Source organism: Neopelma chrysocephalum, unplaced genomic scaffold (genome assembly GCF_003984885.1).
Source record: "Neopelma chrysocephalum unplaced genomic scaffold, ASM398488v2 Primary Assembly neopelma1_23, whole genome shotgun sequence".
Lineage (NCBI taxonomy): Eukaryota > Metazoa > Chordata > Aves > Passeriformes > Pipridae > Neopelma > Neopelma chrysocephalum.
In genome coordinates, this window is record NW_020897691.1 from 9,000,512 (window position 1) to 9,013,378 (window position 12,867).

A 12,867-nucleotide genomic window follows, 5' to 3' on the forward strand; every position below is an offset into this window, starting at 1 on the left:
AACCATGATTTTTCCTTTAAATAGTTCTAACAAGAAGCTTGCTCCAAATGTTACTACTACACTGGTATTTTAAACTTAATTCACTTTTAAAAACAATCAACCCCCTTTTGAATATGACAGCCTCTGAAATTACTGGTAGAGGCATCTACCCCTAAAAGAAGGATAGTCTTTCTTACTTGCTACATTGGGACTGGATCGATGATCAGCTCTGTTCTTCATCAATCTGTCATCCCCTGGCAGCTTCTTTGGTTCGCTGTACTCTGTCCATGGCAGCTGAGGACTCTCAGGTGATCCATTTTGAGTGGAGTTGTTATACAGCTCAAATCCTTCACTCTTTGGTCGGGGTTTACCTGAGCCACGGCGGTCAGAAACTGTAACAGTTGGATATGTATTTTCTCCCTTTCACTTATATTAACTGCTGTCTAGCACATTCTTTTTCAAACCAGAGCTACCTTGTGTTTATTTTTAAAAATTAGGTCACAGTAAAGTGAATGCTAGATTTTAAAATTTGTACTTCTTCAAATATGCAATCCCAGTCTTGTATCAAGTACCAAGAGAGGATTTCTTTTATTTTTATTCTTCCAAAGAACTTTTGAAAAGGTATCACAATATTTGTAAAAGCCAAATGTGCTACGCTGAAAGGTCTTTTTCTGACTGAGGCATATGGCATCTGGGATGGTGCTGTAAACTGTGATAATAAGGATTTGTTCTTTTAACCCATTCTTTTCTACACTGTAGTACTACCCTATATGTAGAAAAGGTCTTCCTTGACAAAATTATTTCCTTCAGAACATTATTTTATGTCTTCTGTTAGTTCCCTGAAGTAGGATGATAACATGGGAGAAACATCCAAGAACTTCTTATGATCAGACACAGAAACTTAAGGAGATAAGTTTCAACCTTTCTAGATTAAAAAAGAATTAAAAAATAAATAATAAATGGCGAAATACGTTCCAGGGGCTTCTGTCTCTCTCTTAGTAATTACACTGCAATCTGTGGTTAGGAGGAAGTCATATTCTAAGAGGAGGAGAGAAGCTCTTACGAAACGGGCAAAAAAAGCCATCAAGTTTAATGTCCTTTGCATTCATTATATTCCATTTGTTAAAGTAAAAATTAATTCAAATCAGAAACGTGTTTAAATGCATAATTAAGTTTTAAAAGGTACATGTGCAAAGCATTTATTAACAATTAGGCTAGCATAATTTCAAACAATATTTAAAACCAGATGAAGTTGTGATAAGAGAGGAAATGTGTTTTTTTCTATGCAATTATGTTTCTTTTCTGATTTAGTATTATGGTAATATTTGATAAGATACTGTAAATTATTATATTTACTACATTCTTACAAATGCAGAAAGCAGACTTACAAAATTGTTATTAACAAAAATAAAATTAGTATATTTACCTCTTTGCATCATTGGGGATGGCTGATTAAGCAGGGTTGCCAGACCATGGTAAATTGCTCCTTGTTTTGCTACTTCTAGTGTTACTACAGAACCTGTCCTTGTCATAAGTTCTGCTGCCCTGCAATAAAAGCCAAAGCAAAGAAAACAAAATAAAATTAGGCACTGTATTACTTAGTTCTTCTTATTATCAGTTTGTATGTCATCATTTCTCACCTTTATTCTAGTAATCTTTTATTTGACAAAGCACTCTTTTTCTGATTAATACTTGAAATCACTTTGAAAAAAACTAAAAGATGATGCTAGAAGATATGCACACCTACTGGCAAGTACTATTTATTCAGTTTCTGCATTAAAGGTCAGAAGCCAAAATATTTAAAATTAGAGCTAAATACGATTGTTCAATCTATACAGATAACCTGTATCATATACAGAAAACAGTACACCAACAGTTGAACTTGTTACTAAGATTATTCACAGGTAGTTATCAAAAGCCAAGATGAAGCCTAAAATGTAAAAAAATGAGCTTCTGCCCATTTCAGTAAGTTATTAATCCAACATTTTCTTCATGTAAAGACAATACAGGAAAGCATTCTGTACCTTTCCTGGGACAGGCCCACCAAACTTCGACCATCCACACTAAGCAACTGATCCCCTGCAGCCAGACGACCATCCTAAATACACATTCAAGAGAAGAAAATTCATACACCAATGCTAACATGGTTGAAATTAAAACAATTATTCACACATACTAGTAAACAAAGGATTTTAAAGCATTTCCAAAGGATCTTTCTACCTCTGAACATCTGATGTTTAAGAGTGTTACTAACCACATCTGCAGCGCCTCCTTTCACAACAGACTTGACATATATTCCAAGTTTGTCTTGACCAGCACCCTACAGAGAAAGAAGCATTAATGTATTTAATTTGTACTTGATCTCTTAAGCATTCCACAAGTGTTACTCAGAAATTTTACATGTCTAAGTAAACCTGTACCTTCTCACTACTTTGATGTATTTCCAAACTGGAAAAAAAATCTCAACTATACAGAGAACAGTTACATTCATTTAAAGTCATAAGAAAAATTTAATATTAGGCCTATTAAAATGGTAAGCTTTGTTAGAAACAAAGAATACTTGGTCTTAATGCAAGTTTAAATAAGAAAAAAATACCTCAGCTAAAACTTATACTTAAAAAGTTTGTTCTAATCCCTTCTAATAAGAAATATTATTTGCACTTTTACATGCATGTTATTATTTATACCTCTTTGTATTATGTTTCAAAAGAGTGCACTGTTTCTCTTGCTAATAACCCAATGAAACAAGGTAAATTGCAGATTACAAGAAAAAGGAATAGAAATGTTTTTTACGTTCAGTAGGACTGTAAAGGAGCTAGTGTAAAGGAACAAAGAGTGCCTCTAGCTTTACATAAACAAGTAAAGCAGACATAATAAGTATTTTAGAATTCACAGAGCCAATATTTAAGTCTACTGCAAAACCATGCGACTTTGCTCATAAAACACCTTCCTCATAAGTATTCTGCTAAATTTTGAAAGGACTGTTAACAGTGAACTTATTGCAAGACAACTACCAGATTCAAGACACAAGAACGTAAGCATCTATTCAAGCCATGCTGTTGCGTCATCCACATGCTCCAATGTACAAGACACCACACAAATCAGTCTAACAGTTAGTATCACAAACCTTTCAATTGTCACTTACATTGTAAGACTATCATTTGTGTGTTCATTATCTACCATAGCAAATGATGCCATTTTACTCTGCAAGTCACTTAGAAGAGTGCTAAGTACATTTTCAACAGAGCAGTATTAATTGTAACATTTTTCTAGAATAATCCCTCAAGTTGCTCTGATATCGAATATACAGCTTCCTCTTTTCTTCCCCCCCTGCTTTTCCAACTCTTTACTTTTGGCAGCAAAAGCATTCATTACTCCCACTGTTATAATGAAGTAAAATAAGAATCAAGGTGAAGATTACTCAAAAGTCAGTGTTATACATACAGTTTTCTAAGCAAGTGAAAGACCTATTTTTATTCCTTAAATCCTGAGTTAATCGCAAATGTTTACACAAAAGCCAGAGAAAAGGAATTCCTTCAAGTCTCATGATTCCAGATTAACATTCTACATGCCCAAATATTTCATAATAATTGCTTAAGTCATACTTATGGATAAAAAGGGAAAAAATGCAAAAAGTAACTGAAATAAGGGCACTTCCTTTGTCTAGAAAGAATATAAAGGCAAATAAAATAATTTAGTTACTTTTTGGTTGTTTTTTTCTAAAGAGCTCTGAAGAAATATTGCAGTAACTGCAGAATATTTTTAACTTTATACCAGAAAAATTGGTTAAAGTTATGAGAAACAAGTCAGAAGACCGCTAGATAACTGTAATGAAAAATTAAATTATGCTTCACAAATACTCCCCCCCCCAAGCAACCAAGACACACATAGGGAAGGATAATCAGGTTGACAGAACAACTAGACTTCCAAGATCAAATTTGCAATATGTCTTAGCAGAATTTCTTCAAGACTTTAAGGTGACATGCAAGAAGGAACTTGTCCTTGTATTTCAGTAACTGGTTTAATAACAGATAGAAAGTTGTTAGTTTTCACAAGGAATGGAAGTTTTCAGAGAAGCCCTAAATGACTGCTGTTCACCATGCTTATAGTGTTCCAGAAAAGAGGCAAGCCATAATGTAACTAAATGTATCAAATGTAAGTTTGATCAAGTAAGGCAAAACCAAGAGTTGGAGAAGGATCACATGATGCTGAACACCGAAGCCGTAACGGGGGGAAAATGTATTTCACTGCTCCAAATATGAAGTAATGCTCCAACCTTCTAAGGTACTGGTCCCCATCAGGGCACTGTCGGCAGAATCAGCCAGCAACTTCCCTTGTTGGGAACTGAAAATTAAATTATAGGGTTTATATGCTCCTTCCTCTGCAACTAAATACATCTAAAGGTAAGCTCCTTGACTTTTAAAGGACAAAACAGTCAATAGCAACTTGCCCACCCACCCATCCTTGTAGTTACAACCTCCCGTCATTGCAGAGACCAAATGGCAGCTTTTCTTGGAGGCCAGACTGACCAAGAGTAACCAGACGCCTCTGAAGACACCTGGGATTGACAGCACTTCTATTCCTTCCTAACTTCAAAAGAAGCTAGCAAGAATCTTATCCCCTTGGGTCCAGAAATTCAGACAAAAATCTGCCTAATACAAAGATTAGGTAAAAACAAGCAAGCCTTTGGAAGAGCATTGCCACTTACAACAGCACACGTATTAATCAAGTAATTTTGGGGTTCTGACTCCGGTACTTGGGTATTACATTACATGCTATTTCCATCCATACACATCACCTTTCTCATGCCTGATTATGGCTGTTAGTGCACATTAAATGAAGTTGAAAACTTCTCTATAAGCCCATGATATGTGCATTGGTTTGCAGGCAGTGATGATATAAACATTTTCAATTGCACAAATATCCATATAGTAGTTTCTAAACTGAATTTATCTCCTTGAGAAAGATCCTTCTAATCACTATTTTCAGAGCCATCTTACATCAGCTCAAAAATCTGGAAGCCAAGAGAACTAACAGAACAGGACAGACAAATCAGAAACCATCATGGTCAGTAAAAATCTAAAAGGGTCACATTTACAAAACTGTTTGGAATTCTGGTTACTCCCTTACAAAACTATACCAACAGAACCATGAGGTTCAGAGGATAAAAAGGATGATCAGAAACATGGGATAGCTTTCTTGGGAGAATCAACTAAATAGACATGGACTCCTCAGCTCAGCAAAAATCAAGGAAGTGAAGGCCAAGAGGATTATGTGTTGCAGTGACAGGATTATTTATCATCTCTAATCAGCCAACAAAAAATGCTTTCTTACTTCTGTTATCACGTCTAGCATATTTTAAATAGTAAAACACAAACCCAAAACCAAACAAAACACAACAAGAAAAACTCCACCCAAAACATTTTCCATAGGATTTCATAATTAAATTGGAAACATCCAGAAACAAGACTGCTGTAGATGTCAAGGTGTAAACAGAATCACAGATTCATGGTAGGGCTCTCTGAGGCCTTTGGAAAAATATCCAAACAACATAACCTCCCCAAAACAGATTATAATGCAATCTCAAAGAAATTCTGAAATTACAGAAAGCTAGAAACCAGGAGGAACCACAGAATCATAGAATGGCTTGGGTTGGAAGGGACCTTAAAGATCATCTAGCTCCAATCCCCCTGCCATGGGCAGGGACACCTTCTACTAGACCAGGTTGCTCAAAGCCCCATCCAACCTGGCCTTGAACACTTCCAGGGATGGGGCATCTACCACTTATCTGAGTAACCAGTTCCAGTTCCTCATCACTCTAACAGTAAAGAATTTCTTCCTAATAACTAATCTAAATTTACTTTCAGTTTAAACCCACTCCCTGTTGTCCTATCACTACATGTCCTTCTGCAGAGTCCCTCGGCAGCCCTCTGGCAGGCCCCCTTTAGGTACTGGAGGGCCACAATTAGGTCAGCTCGGAACTCTCTCTTCTGGGTGAATAATCCCAATTCTCTCAGCCTTTCCTCATAGAAGTATATCTTACACTTGTTTTGTTATGTTCTTTGTCTAAATACCCCACAGCTGGAAGATACCATATCACTCAGACTTTTTCTCTAACTGCTCCTATACTCTCAGCCTGACAGTAATTCTTCATTATGATTTGGAATTGACATTTTACTTCTCCTTCCTTTTTTTTCCATGTTTTCATGAAAACTATACAGTTTGTCAATCTTTTCCTGTTCTTTTAAGGGAAGTTATGAGCAGATGTGTTAGCTCCAAATCATCTCACAAATACAAAACTAATGAATTTTGAAAGCATAAAAATTATTAAAAAAAATTTTTTGGTTCAGATTACATTAAAAAAAATCTTAATCAGCTACCACATCTACTTACATATTATTAGGACCAATGAGTTTTTTCTCTAATTCACATGTCATTTGATATCTTTCTACCAACATGCATGTGCTTTCACATGCTTGGAAAGACTTCTCACTGAGTATCCTTAAAATTAACTCATCATCTTTCTTCAACTTTTACCCCAACCTTTATAGTAATTTGAATCCAAATTCTTAATTTCTGTTGAAACAGACCCAATTTTGCTTTGGTTCCACCTTCCAGGAGACCGCATTAGAAGGAAATATATAATTATTAGGGACACAAAAAGGTTGTTGATATGTAGTTAGTCACACATACTAAATCCAAAGCAAATAAAATTCTCATACATGCCACATGAATTTTTCTGTTCTCATTTACTGATGTTAAAATACTTTTTTTTGTAAACTACTTATTAACCTGCTTTTCTATCAAAGGAATGTGAAGGTCAACATAATTAAAACTATTCTTCCACAAACAAAACAGAGAAATGACATGTGTATATCAGTAACAATAATCTGGTAAACATTCTTTGCACTTCACTGTATTTTCTCCAATTCTGAATACCAAAAGCACATGCATCCATAAAGCTGTTAGTCCAAACAGAAGAACATAACTGAAGTTAGACTGTGAAAAGCAAGACTCTAGTAAGCTTAAAAAGATGGCTTATTCTCTCCCCCCAAGATTAACATAGTGAAATCTACAGCATATTTTATCAAATACACATAAACAAATGTTTAATAAACATATTCATCCACAGTAGTAAACTTTTTTACCTATCTATCTCTTTTCTTTCACATTTGATGCAACTTTTTCCCACAATCCTTGCAGAAAGTGAAACAATATACCCTTTTGAGGAAAAATTTGGGAAATCCTTCCCCTTAAGTAATAATTTAAGGAAATTTTTATAGATGTGTAACTGGAAAAAAAACCACAAACCTACTATAGCTGCTTCAGTTCACCTGGGTGACAATATTCCTGAACTGAACTGCCTGAGTATAACACTTTATTCTGAAGACCTCCTTTGGTTCAGCTCTAAATAATATCTAAATGGTATCATAGCCAAAACAAACCTTACCGAAAAAAAGTTCTATAAGGAGGGTATTGGCTGAACAGAATTCGACAAATAGTGAGTTGTGAACTGAGGAAGAGAACACGGTACTTAAAAATTCTGATATCTCATACACATCAGATCTAAGCTTCAAAATGAGAAACACCTCCATTCTGTGCTTTTACAATATAGTTAAAGAATAAGATAAAACTGTATAAAGCTCAGAGAACCAGTTTGGAGGCTAGCAGTGGATCACTATTTACACATTTCAGTATTTTTAAAATAATGTTATGTGAAATGAATTACAATTACCGTAGCAGTGCACTCATACAGAACATCAGGAAGAAACCCACCTGTCTGCTCACGTGCTGTCTCACACTTGGAGCTGCGCAGGCACTACTGTGTTGTGGCAGGTCCCGTGACAGACCTGGCTAGAGGCTAAGTTGATCCTCAGCTCCAGTTGATCCCCAGCTCCAGTTCCCCTCCCCATACAACTTTTGTTTTCAACTAAATCAGCTTCCTTGACTTGTTTACAGCACAGCACAACTGTTCATAACCTTACAGGAAATGGGTTGATGGAGGGGCCAGGATCATTAAGAGGGTTTGACTCCACTATTTGGTGAATAATGTGATTTTTTAACCCAACAATTTAAACCATTTGAAATTCCTAAATCCTACTATAGGTCACCCATTGACTTTTCAAGCAGCTCTGTGTAGTGTCTGAGAAATAACGGTGTTCTAGTGGAAACTAAGCCCCAGAACAATTGCAAACCAACCAACCAGCCACATACATGCAGATTCCCGCACAGAGAAGCAAACAACACAGTGGAAAAATGTCTTCATTTTAAGCTTTTGACAGCCTGCGTGTCAAACATGCCAAAACAACACTTTCCAGCTTGGTCACGTCCTACCCATTCCCCTTCTAAATGTAAAAAAATCCTAACTTTATTTAGCAAGGGATGGAGATGAATGACATGTAGAACTGAAGCAAGTGCATCCTGCTAAAAAAACAATGCACTTTTACTTATGTAATTGCATAGTGGGATAAAAAGGTCCCCCCTTTTTTTCCAGAAAGCCTTATTAGGCCTCTGAGTAAAAACACGGAAAGATTCTTGAAAATAATTTTCTCTATTCTCGGGCTTATTCATCTTTAAGATGTACATAGCCAACGCATGAGGGAAACTGAGGAAAACTATTAGATCCAGTACCCAGAGTGGCTCACATCTGCATGACCTGTATAAAGTTTTTTTTATCACGCTTATCTTAAGAAGTAATTAAATGCTTTGAAACAGCACAAGCGGAAAGATGTTAACATATTCCACTTGCAAGTTTGTCATGTATTTTAGTCAGACTGTGAGAATAAGTAATCCTAAATTTGCTGTGACTTGCAGGTTGCTGAAGGAATTCTATGACAATGAGCAACTTTCACATTTAGATGGAATTTTAATACATCTTCTAATCCTATTTGGGGGGAAAGACAAACACAGGACAGTTTTGCTTATAGAAGTCTGCTTAGAATGGCAACTCGGGTCTTTATCCTAAATCTAAATGAAGAAAAGAATGTATGGGAAAATGTTTAAGTGGCCAAACTACCTTGTAAAAAGTAAATAAACAATGAGTCCTCCCTCACTGAAAGCTAGAATAAAAGGAGCTACAAGTCAAGAGGATAAGCGAAAAACTGAGGAATGAAATTATCAATAAATCCAGCAATTAAAACTCACCTAAGTTTTACTTCCCGTAGATCTGGCTTTATTGTACCTGTGTGGGTCACATACATGGTTTGACAATATTTAAAGTGCGATTGAAGATAGGTAAGCTTTTAGAAAAGAGGACTAGCTTTATTTTTCACGAGACAGTCTAGTTTGAAACAGTTCTTATCACGGAACAAACACATGTTTAGAAAAATCTTACAAGATGGAATCTAAAATTACAACCTAAGGTTATAAAGAAAAGCAATGAAATAAAACACAGAGAGAGTTGTTTAGACATTTGGATGATGACAACTGTTGAATTTCACATCAGTACTATTCACTCGTCATGGGTTGCAGAGTCCATGCAAATCTAAGTCTTCATTTCAAATTAAATGAAAACTGATTCAAATTATTGAAGTGGTATTAATTAGGCCCTAGTTCAGTGTGAGCATTGTTCAGCCATGTCCAGTTAACATTCCAATCTGTCTAACGCACATCAAGAGAACTTAATTGTAACATTATTTTTCTGGTGGTTTGTAGCTGAATTGACAAGAGACCTTCTGAAATAACTGAGTAGACCCTACACATGAACTGACACTGAAGCATCTGCATCTGAAGTCTACACATGCAATAAATATTGAACATCAACTCCCAAATACTGTAAAATTGTATTGTAATTAAACTCCAAAACACTATCAACTGATCAGAAAAAAAAAGGTGACGTGCCCCTTCTGGTATCTAAATTGAGTATTTTACAAAATACTACAAAACTTCCTGAATCAATTCTTTTCAAAGCAAAAATTCCTAGCCTGTTAGAAGAAGAAACTAAAATTGCAGACTATATTCCCAAGCCATAGAGTGATAGGATATCATGAACAAGAAAGAAGCTTACACATGGAAGAGAGAAGAATTACCAGTAGCTATCATTTGATTGGTTTAACAGGTTATTTTACCATTCCTCTATCATGTTCAATGGGGGGGGAGACCCCTGGTGGCCTAGTGGTTAGCATGCAGGACTCTCACTGCTGCGACCCGGGTTCAATTCCTCGGTCTCCCGGGTAGATGGAACCCGTTAGCCCTGTGAGGCCATCCATCTATGAGAAGGTCACTCTAAACAAACCTACGTCCTGAGGACCTCACTGCCATTGTCCAAGCTTGCTTGGCCCCGGCAGATGAACCTTAGGATTAAAGGGTGGGCTCAGTTCAGCGCAGGCTGTGTCTCACCTAAAAAATCCATTGCGCAGGCTGGAAAGGTAAAAGACCTTTCCCCAGATCTTCGTTTGCGAAGACTGGCCATTATTATTATTCAATGGGGGGGGGGGAGGAATCAGCCTTAAAAAGCAAAACCCCAATACACTTACAACATAAACAGAACCTCACCTGAAAACACAACCAAAGACTGAAGAGCAGAGAACAGTTAACCAGCTGGAACTTCAGCAAGAGCTTTTAGTTCTTTCAAAAAAACACAACTATTTATCTTGAAGATTAATGAATTCAGACAGGCTGGAGCCAACAAAAAACCCCATTAAAATCCAACAATTAAAGACAACATTAAAATCTCACCTGAGAGATAACCCTTTTTTTTAACATATATAACATTGGTATATACTGACATAATATTCTTTGATATACAGATACATACATATTCTTCTCTACTAGTTCAGAAAAAGTGTTTGTTAAGTATTCACATTTGGAAAATTAAGAAGTAACAAAGACTCTATAAACTTTCATTTTAAATGTCTTCTAAATAAGCAGTAGGACAACTAGAAAACCTGAGCAAGTATACCACAACATATCACTTCTTATAAGGGAATGTAGTAAAGAATTTACTGAATAAACAAATTAATTGACTCAATGACTTTCCTGTAGGACCTGAAAGATCAGAAGAGCTCTGCAAACTCAGGCAATAATGGCAATCCATAGAAGTTAAAGAGTAAATTTTGGCACCTCTGCTCAGCCTCTAGAACACTGATACAATATATTTAAGGCTTCTGGCACTGACAGAGGGCAGAGGAGGAAACAAACACTACAATGGCTAATTAAAAGAGAATCTGGAAGGCGAAGAAAATAACCTCCCCACAATATTAGGTTTGTTTACAGGATTTTCATTCTTCAAGTCACAGACTGAAACCTCAAAAAAAAAATGTCTAGAAATTCACTGGGAGCAGAAGGATGGAAGGAAAACAAAGTTGATACAACAGAGCCAAGTCAATCACACATTTAATGCATCAAAAGAAAAAAAAATGCAAAAATATGCTCAGCTGAGATAATGGTATGCAAAGATTTCATACCTGTTGTCCAAATGGCTATTTGCCCCTTTTAAGGTTGGTACGATTTTCTGATTGAGTACAAAAATTCTGTCATGTTAAGCCAAAGGACCAAATTTGGATAATGTAATCTAACCTTGGTTTTTGAGACACTTAACAAGTTTTTTTCCATCACATCCACTTATAATCTGGACCATCTATCAAGCAACACACCAGTATACAGTAGTCCATACTTGTTTGCACAATTCGTATTATTTTGCAAGTTCCTCCTTGTTTTAACAGGATTGTGCCCAAAATACTGCATTTGCTTAAAAAAATCACTACAAAAACTCTAGAAATAGAAGAGGCAGCATTTAAAAAAAAATTGCAACTACTTCTACAGAGTATTCAGACCGATAAGGAAAAGACTGAGATAAACTACCGTGATCTGAAAAAAGAAACAACTACTCCTAAAAGAAAAGGATGTAAAATTGAGGATGTACAAAACTAACCTAGTAATGAATTAATAAACACGACAGATTTAATGAAAGTATTTAAGGAGAACAGATTTTATTGCAAGTGTTGCTATGTTGTCAGAAGATGAGTTTTATAAAACTTCCTTATCAGTAACAACACAGGAAACTTTGGCTCACATACATTACAGCAGCCATAAAATCAGAACTAGTGCAAATGCGTACAAAGTTGCAGTTTGAGTAACAGGAACATCAGATACAGAGTTCATAATGGCAGCATCACAGCTATCCACGAGCTGGTGAGTCAGTCCCAATGGAAGAAGAAATCCTGCCAGGTCCTCCTTCCCATTTGTATTCACCAGCAGAAGCAGCCGTAAGGGCACAGTGAAAACAACAGGCAGCTCCTTCTAGTGAGAGTCAACACACAGCTTTGTTCCTGGGCGAGCCACCCATGCCAGGACGTGCCACACAGCGACCTGCCACCAGCAGCATGATGTGTTGGAGGTGCTGAGCCACACAGCCCCACCAGTATCCCAGTCTAAAGTAGGAGTGGGAATGAAGGTCCAACTGTTGACCAGGTTAACAGATAAACTACTCCCATCCCCAAAAAACATCATGCCCCACTTAACTTCGGTGGATCTCAGACTAGCTGTACTTTCTGTGAGGTTAGGAAGATTCTTGCAGTTTTAGTAGATCTGTAGGATGACCTAGTTATTTCAATACCTATAATGAAAATTAAAACTACAGAAACTATTATAAGAACACTTTTCCAGTTGTTAGGAATGACAGTAACATTATATTAAGTAATTAAGGAAAAACTATGAATCTGCAAAGCATATCTGCAGCTACAGCACCTAACCAAACTGGTACTGCTGCAAACAATTAACAGGAAGGTCTTGTCATTACTTGTTCTAAACCCTCATTTGCTCACACCCTTTTAGCTTCATTTACTTTGTTTATCACTCCAATAAAACTAGAGTGATGAACAGTTTCCAATAAAGACTGGCAGAATCATGTTTGGTTAAAGAAAAAAATACCCTTCCACAAGTTTCTTA

The 12,867-nt window shown here is 36.3% G+C and overlaps 1 protein-coding gene across 22 annotated transcripts in view; it reads right to left on the reverse strand.

The window, feature by feature from the left end:
- AFDN (afadin, adherens junction formation factor) overlaps positions 1–12,867 on the reverse strand; it is a 123,921-nt gene that overhangs the window by 20,751 nt on the left and 90,303 nt on the right. For 21 of the 22 annotated variants that reach the window (XR_003534772.1, XM_027686328.1, XM_027686297.1 and 18 more), the window contains 4 exons: positions 2,234–2,299; positions 2,004–2,077; positions 1,406–1,524; positions 177–371 (listed from right to left, as the gene is read on the reverse strand). Coding sequence is in view for 21 of the 22 variants with exons in the window: in XM_027686328.1 (XP_027542129.1) it covers positions 177–371; positions 1,406–1,524; positions 2,004–2,077; positions 2,234–2,299 (454 nt within the window). In the remaining variant the exon portion in view is untranslated. The remainder of the gene's footprint in view (positions 1–176; positions 372–1,405; positions 1,525–2,003; positions 2,078–2,233; positions 2,300–12,867) is intronic. The other variant, XM_027686307.1, reaches the window with a different exon arrangement.